At 42.2% G+C, this 7,856-nt stretch overlaps 1 protein-coding gene across 2 annotated transcripts; it reads left to right on the plus strand.

Annotated features, from left to right (window-relative positions):
- Nucleotides 1–574: 574 nt before the first annotated feature.
- prkg1l (protein kinase cGMP-dependent 1, like) lies at nucleotides 575–7,532 on the plus strand. Of its 2 annotated transcripts, none has more exons than XM_076890765.1 (20): nucleotides 575–713; nucleotides 1,384–1,585; nucleotides 1,697–1,811; nucleotides 2,019–2,185; nucleotides 2,558–2,671; nucleotides 3,993–4,098; nucleotides 4,259–4,322; nucleotides 4,502–4,579; nucleotides 4,758–4,852; nucleotides 5,104–5,169; nucleotides 5,282–5,359; nucleotides 5,442–5,538; nucleotides 5,616–5,755; nucleotides 5,840–5,929; nucleotides 6,051–6,192; nucleotides 6,275–6,438; nucleotides 6,540–6,662; nucleotides 6,861–6,923; nucleotides 7,017–7,083; nucleotides 7,162–7,532. In XM_076890765.1, the coding sequence occupies exons 2-20, from the start codon at nucleotides 1,396–1,398 to the stop codon at nucleotides 7,243–7,245; spliced, it is 2,043 nt and encodes a 680-aa protein (XP_076746880.1). In that variant the 5' UTR covers nucleotides 575–713; nucleotides 1,384–1,395; the 3' UTR covers nucleotides 7,246–7,532. The 2 variants fall into 2 exon arrangements, with proteins under 2 accessions (XP_076746880.1, XP_004544373.3); XM_004544316.4 differs by having other exon boundaries at nucleotides 1,393–1,585.
- The last annotated feature ends 324 nt before the right edge of the window (nucleotides 7,533–7,856 follow it).

The raw sequence follows: 7,856 nt of genomic DNA on the forward strand, positions 1-7,856 counted from the left end.
CAGGGAAATTGTGTTTAAATAAAGTGGACTAAGGCTGCATGACTCTAGCGTGTTTTTACTAGTATCGTGGTGAACACAGTAACTTATAACTGATTTTCCTATTAATGCCTCACATTATTGCAACATTATAGCGTTGTTACCATAACTCATCATCACATGTAGTTTGAAACTGTAGCTATCGGAAAACTACTTGCCGTCCAATTGCAGAGTAACATTTATTTTGTTACTTTATGCACCTACATCAAATACATATCAAGCCTTTACTGAGAAAATAAAAAACATGATATAAGGTAAAATTATATTAGGATGGCTGCACATCTGCTATGGAGAGAAAACGAATAAATCTTTGATCGGTGCACACGGCCAGCCTTTAACCTGCTTTATGATCGGTTGGGCATACAATCATTAACATGCATTGCACATTTTGCCGGATCCCCACCTACTCCCAAGGCTCAGGAACACCCTGAGGACCCCGTGACCCAGATGGGATCCGGTCCACACGTTTCTCATCTCACCCTCCCCGCATGGTTTCCACCGTGTGGGTCATGTGATTGCCTGCTGTCTGTGCCCAGCCGCGAGCAAGAGAGGAGAGCATCCTTCAGCTGGGCACTTACAGACGGGATGTGCACCTGTCGAGTGAACAGTCTGCAACCAAACCAGGCCAAAACACGCCGGTGAAAGAGACCCCCATAACGCCATACAGGCTGCGGGTGGTAAGTGATGTTTGTGTTCATTTGTTTGTTTATGGTGTGAAATATCGCACAGCATTAATACAGTTTGCGGACACAGCCTCATCTGTGCTAACAGATAGTCAATTAGAAACATAACAGCGTAAAAGCAGTAAAGATTTAAAAAAAAGAAAAAATCATCGTGAAAGCATCAGCCACGCCTAACAGTCACATGGAAAATCCAATCTTATTTTTATGTTTTCATTCCTGTTAAGACTTTTGTGTGGGACCCAGCAGGAAGTTTGCACTAACATTTACTGTGCAAGCATTTCATTTCTACTTTCTTTCTATTTTGTCTTAATGTGGCTTGAATTATGTATAGAGATGCAGAACAATAGACTAGAGCTAATGCTTGCAATGTGGAGCTATACCTTACCTGTGACTCATTTGCAGTGAACATTAATGTGCTCATAAACATATGAACACACGTATAGGTGTGGAAATGTACAAGAAGCCCAAAACAGGTGGATCTATGCTCTTATCCAGGTAGAAGCCATTACACCTGAATGGATTAGCTAAATAATAAAGAGGTGTGTAGATCAAAATCAGACAGAGATCAAGTTTGTTATAGATAGATCCATACTGCATAGGAGCTGTAGGAATGTATATACTCTATGGATGGCTCTTTGTAAAAAGCATAGATGAAGTCTGCTAGTGTTTGCAGGTGATGGGGACACTTCGGGACCTTCAGTTTGCTTTGCAACTAAAGATTGAGGAGCTTCGCCAGAGGGACACGCTGATAGATGAGCTGGAGCTTGAGCTGGACACAAAGGATGAACTCATCCGGCGGCTGCAGGAAGAACTAGACCGCTACAGAACCACTGTCTCCCTCCCAGGATCCTCTGCAGTCAGTGCATGTAGGCAGTTTTGTGCTGTTCTAATAATTGCAAGGCTTATTAGGACTGATATAGAGTTCTGTTAAATTTCCCTGACTTTTTTTATTCTTTATTTTTTTGCTTCTACCTCAGCTCAAACTGATGACAACAAGAGACCCAGAAGGCAGACGGTGATTTGTGAGCCCCTCACTCTGGACCCAGTGACTCTTGCCTTGGTTTCACAGAGAAGCTGTGACAAAAGCCACGAGTAAGAGGACACAGTGTTCCCTTCAGAGCTACACCTGCTCAGATTGAAAAATTACATTCATGCATGTTCAAGGCTCACTGACTGCTGACTGCATGACTCATGATGAATCAATGCTTTTTTTATTCATTGTCAGACGCTCAAGCAATTGACACTGTTTAATAACTCATCCTCACCTGCAAATTTGATATCGTTTCCTCATGTCCTCAGGTCCCAGAGGCTGATTCGGGCATCATTTCTGAGAAACGACTTGCTGAAGCACCTTGATGAAGGAGAAATCAGAGCCATCATCGCCTGCATGCATTCCACCACCATCAATCAAGGCTGCTATGTTATTCAGGAGGGGACCGCTGGGGCTCAGGCTTACGTTTTGGAAGGTAAATCCTTTTTTCCTCTCACAATGGCCGCCATTAATCACACACGAGGATATTTATTAAGGCTTCCTTGAGATGTCAGATGCTTAAGGACAGACTGATTAAATGATGAGCTTGATCATATCTTTATATTTAAATTCTTGTACTGATAAGCAGAAGCAAATAGAAACGCAACAAAGTGACAGCGTGTGGAGCAACACATTTCTAGTTTGGGTTGAAATGTCAGCTTGAGCCTGAGGAGACGGAGAGGCTGTTTATCTCCGGTTGCCTTGCCTTTCTGTTGTTTGTGCTGTATATCTCTCTCAGTCTGTACATTATCTGACATAAAACCCACTTCTCTGCGTCGTCCTTCACCCAGTGTTTGTTTATTCGCAGAAGGGAGGCTGGAAATGATGAAAGATGGACTGAAGCTGCTCACAGTTGAACCAGAAGACATGTTTGGAGAGCTAGCGCTCCTTTACAACTGCACCCACACCTACTCTGTGTCAGGTATATCAAAGCTTTGCATCGGCTTCTTTATTTTATAATTGCGCACAGATGTCACAGGAGAGCTGTCAACCTGAAGAATTTCTCTGTGATTATCTCTGATTCTGCGAGAATATAAATAATTCTAGTTTAAGCGAATTTCACAAGCGGTAAGATTTCTGGCTGTGGCCTCGGACAAAAGACGCCTGTTGAATTCGAAATCAAAAGACCCTCTGAGATTTTACAACAGCTTTGCATGGCCTTCTATCAGATGTGAGGAATTTAAAGCATCCTTGGTTTTTGCCGCTTAACAAGGCTGCCTGGACCGCCACATCTCCTCCCTGCAATCCAGCATCTCAGCATCTTGCAAACATTTAAAAATAATCTTCTTGTAAACGATCTCGATTTAATGACCGCTGCGTTGCAACCTCTCATCTGTGCTTTTGTGGTGATTTTTTCCCCCTCTTACAAGCAGAAACTGTGCTATCATTTCCTTTGAGGATCTGATCGCAGAGTCCTGTGGGAAAACCTTTTCAGCCGTGGCTGCGTGTGTCTGACCTGGTTTCACAAATAAATAGGCTGTGAAAATGGCCGGATTAGTTTAAATTGAAAAATCTGTCTGTTTTGTCTTGTTTGGTCCCAAAAGCATCCCATTCCTCCCCTTTTTTAAAAACTCCTTTCTTTGTCCTGCAACCAGGCAGCCTTTCCAATTCACTGTTCTACATTTGTCTGCTCTCTGGTAACAAAACTCATTTGATGTCTGCTCGCTGCTCCCCCTTGTTCCATGTACCCTCTTTTTTTCAATCCATTTAAGGCCTGTTGCATTTATCTCCTTCCTGACCTGAAATTACCTTTTTTCCCATCATATCTGGTACAAGAGATTAAATTAAAAACTAATGGCTGCACGCCGTGTGCCATACAAAGGTAAAGCGACAAAGTTTGGTTTGTATCCAAAAACAGGGAACTGAGACAAGGACTGCACCACAATAATCAGATGCTCGATCTTATTAGACTGTCTGGTGGGGACGTCGTCTTCCGTTTGCAGGAAGGTTCAGTGAATCAATCAATACTGGTCATTATTAATTAACGACACTCTCTTTCAAGCTCTATTAGAAAGAAAGATGGTGATGATGGCTGAAGGAAATTAGATTTGATTGATATCAACTGACCTCTGCAAGGAAAACAAGTATTTTTAGTTTTTACGATACACGGTAAGCATTTCTAATGAAATCCTGGCCTACTTACTGGCTGCACGTCCACATCCATCACAGGCAGCGTGAGTCTCGATAGTGCTTTCACTCATCTGTCACTGACACAGCGTTTTCCTCTGTGTTTTGATCTGCAGCACGAACGGACAGCAGGCTGTGGGTTGTGGATCGCAAGAGCTACCAGACCATAATCATGCAGAGTGGTCTCAAGCGCCTTTCCCATTCAGTGGAGCTTCTTAGCAGGTGAAAATCAGACTGATGCACATGGAGCAGCTCCAAAAAGCTGCTTTGATGGGCTGTGTAGGCTTTTACCTCTGAGCACGGTATCTGCTCATTGTCCTCATGCACCTACATGAGCTATTGCGGATGATATCCAGTGCTTTTTGTTTGTATCTGTGTGCAGCATTCCCTTCCTCCAGTCGCTGCCAGCAGATGTCCTCATGAAAATGTCGGATCTCATGGAAGAGGTACACTTGAAGTTATTTAACTGTGAAGCACACTAGTGTATCCAGCTAATAGATGAGGTGAATGTTTACATGCAGTGCCTCTATAAGTGCAAAGAAAGCTCTCTGGATGAACCCTTCTTTGTTTTATTGATATTTTTCCACTGGTCACACTGCTGTCGGTTTTCATTTGCCTTCCACAGACACATTACGCCGATGGCGAGTACGTCATTCGACAAGGGGCCACAGGAGACACCTTTTATATCATCAGCAAAGGCCAGGTAAAGTGTTCTGCTCTCATCCTGCTGCGCAGATCAAGGGGGGCTTTCTGAGGAAAAGATTTACAGCCTGGATGACAGAAATGTCAAAGCAGTGGCGGAAATGACTTTATGATGGTGATAATTTACTTTGGTGCGTTGCGCTCATCACCATTACCTCTTTTTTCATTACATTTGACAGGTGAAAGTGACAGAAAAGGGGCAAGAGCAGGAAGAACAGGTAGTTCTTTCTAAGCTCTCTGAGAGACAGTGGTTTGGAGAAAAGGCTCTGTGGGGGTAAGAAGGAAAAAAAGCTCCTTCAGATGATGCTATAAAGAAATTTCTGCACATATAATGAAAAAGCACACACACACACACACACACACACACACACACACACACACACACACACACATATATATATATATATATATATATATATATATATATATATATATATATATATATATATATATATATATATATATATACATTGATAGTCTTGTGTTTTATTTTGTGATACTTTTGTGATACTTGCTTGTCTTCAGAGAGGACATTCGGACTGTGAGTGTGATAGCTGCTGGAGGAGTTACGTGCCTGGTAATAGACAGAGAGTAAGTGGATATTTTTTGTTCACAAACTGTAAGTGATTCAGCTGTCACATTACTCTCTGATTTGAAAATGTGCTTTATCTAACGTGAATATTCGTAATTGTCTGTACTACAGCACCTTTAAGGGCATCATTGAAGGCTTGACACCTGATTGCAGTCAAGAGGAGCAACAAAACAATGAACCTGAAGTCTAGTGAGGAGCGTTAAAACACTGTTTCATTTCTATATACAGAAGACCCAGAATAAAAGCTCACCCCTGTTTTCCTTGTAAGCAGCTCAGATGCGGATCCTACCCTCCTGTCTACTTCCACCTTAAGTGATTTCCAGATTATTTGCCCTTTGGGGGTCGGAGAGTTTGGTCACGTAGACCTGGTGAGGGTCAATCTGCAAGCAGCTCGCCCTCGGCGATGTGTCTATAATGTAATGCATTTACTTCTGTTCTCTGTAAGGTGCAACTGAAGAGCAAGACAAAGTGTCCTTTTGCCATGAGGGTCCTCAAGAAGAAGCTGATTGTCAGCAGTGGCCAACGAGAGCACATCCAGAGAGAAAGCCACATCCTAATGGAGACCTGCTGTTCATTTATAGTCAGGTGTGTCCCATACTTAGGTCTAGTAAAATATTGTTGATGCTGAGTAGAAAGATCTAAAGTAATTTTTATTTTCATTGATCACAGGCTGCACAACACCTTTAAAGATGCAGAGCGTCTGTATGTTTTGACAGAAGCTTGTCTTGGTGGAGATTTATCTAATCTACTCAAAGACAAGTAAGTACTTAAGAATAAACGGAATATTTGAGGCCTGTATTTGTAGTCCCACTGTGTTTCCTCACAGTAAAATATTAAATGGCCTGCACCTCATGTCAGCCACTTCTCCAAACTGTTTCAGAGGATATTTGGATGAATGGAGCACCAGGTTCTACACAGCTTGTGTTGTAAAGGCCTTGTCCTTTCTGCACTGTCAAGGTGTCATCTATAGGGACCTCAAGCCTGAACATGTTCTTCTGGATGAGCATGGTTATGCCAAGCTGGTACTACAATCTTAACGTCACATCTTGTTAAATGAAATGTAGCAGAGGTGAGAGCAAATGTACTCATATCTGTCTCTTGCAGGTTGGCTCCAGGTGTCTAAAGAAGGTTGAGGTGGGTAAGAAAACGTGGACGTTTTGTGGTACGCTGGGCTACATGGCACCTGAAATCATCTCGAGCAAAGGCCACAACATGTGTGCAGACTTGTGGTCGCTGGGTGTTTTTGTGTTTGAACTTCTGAGTGGTAGGTAAGCTTTTCAAATTTTTGGACAACCCTCCTTTTTTTCCAGCATATTTTTCCGAATTGCAGATTGAAGTTATCTTGACGGCCACCTGTTCTCCTCTCCAGGCTCCCATTCAGCCACTCTGACCCCCTGAAAATTCTCACTGCAACAATTCGTGGCATCGATCAGGTCGACTTTCCAAAAACCATCAGCAGAAGTGCCTCCAGTCTCATAAAGAAACTGTGCAGGTGTGAATATGAGCCACTAAGCACAGTGTGAAAGCTTGGACAGATTTTTTTTTAAATTATTGTTATTTAGTGCTTTTTCACACTTTTTCCACCCTCAACACACAAAACCAGACAGAAACAGTGCAAGTGTGCTGTAATACCACCTCCTAAAGATGAGAAACTGATTATAAATTCAGCTTATTTGCTGGTCTGTTCAAGGAGCAATCCCTCAGAGAGACTGGGCAGTCAGAGAAATGGGGCCAGGGACATTCAGAAACACAAGTAAGATGATGGATTTTTGTTTTGGGTACTCTGGAGAGAAACATTGAGGCTCTGCTTGGAAACATGTTGTTATGATGTTCTGTTTTTATTCAGATGGTTTGAAGGATTCAACTGGGACGGACTTTGTGAAAGGACATTAACAGCCCCGGTTATTCCCAAAGTAAGGCAAATTCAATACTGGCTGTTGGTCTTTACAGCTTTTCATGTTAGTCATTTTTTTTATTTCTGTCTTTTTCAGGTCAAGCATTTTTTGGGAAGCGGTTCATTTGGCCTTTATACCGAGGACTCGGTGGAGCCGTGCACAGACTGGGATGATTTCTGAGGGATTTCTGTGAACCGGAAACAAAATCCTGTCAGGCACTACTTCAGGTTTTGTCTCCATGAATAATTGACTACCCACAGACTTACTGCCATTACGAATTCATTACAGTTTAAGACAAAAAATATTTTCCGCTGTAACACTTGATGCAGCTTTTGTTTGATAAGTGATCCATACTGCCTGCTGCGCTAAGCCAAGACTGTTTTTTCTGTGTATCTGCATAAAACCTTTACACATTTCCAAACATAGCCTATAACTGGAGTCAAATCGAATCCAATAAACAATAAATAAACAGATTCATTAATCAAATGAGCTGTGTCTTTCTATTCTTTCCTTTTAAACTTTGATTCATGAGATTCACTTTGTCAATGGTAGGCTGGGGGGCTGGGGGGACTGCACAATCACTTTTGATCCCTCCCTCAAATGCATGAATGCAATTAAGAAGTTACGTCAGTGTGGGCCCAGTCTTGCAGAAAAACGTCAAGGTCCGGAAGGAAAGGCAAACACACAGGAAGTTGTATAACTTTAATACAACTTTAAATTCAGAATGGGCTTTATTGGCCTAATAAGTGCTCGCACACAAGGAATCCGGCTCTATTTGTTTGTTTGTTTTT

This window comes from Maylandia zebra, linkage group LG12, assembly GCF_041146795.1.
Source record: "Maylandia zebra isolate NMK-2024a linkage group LG12, Mzebra_GT3a, whole genome shotgun sequence".
Lineage (NCBI taxonomy): Eukaryota > Metazoa > Chordata > Actinopteri > Cichliformes > Cichlidae > Maylandia > Maylandia zebra.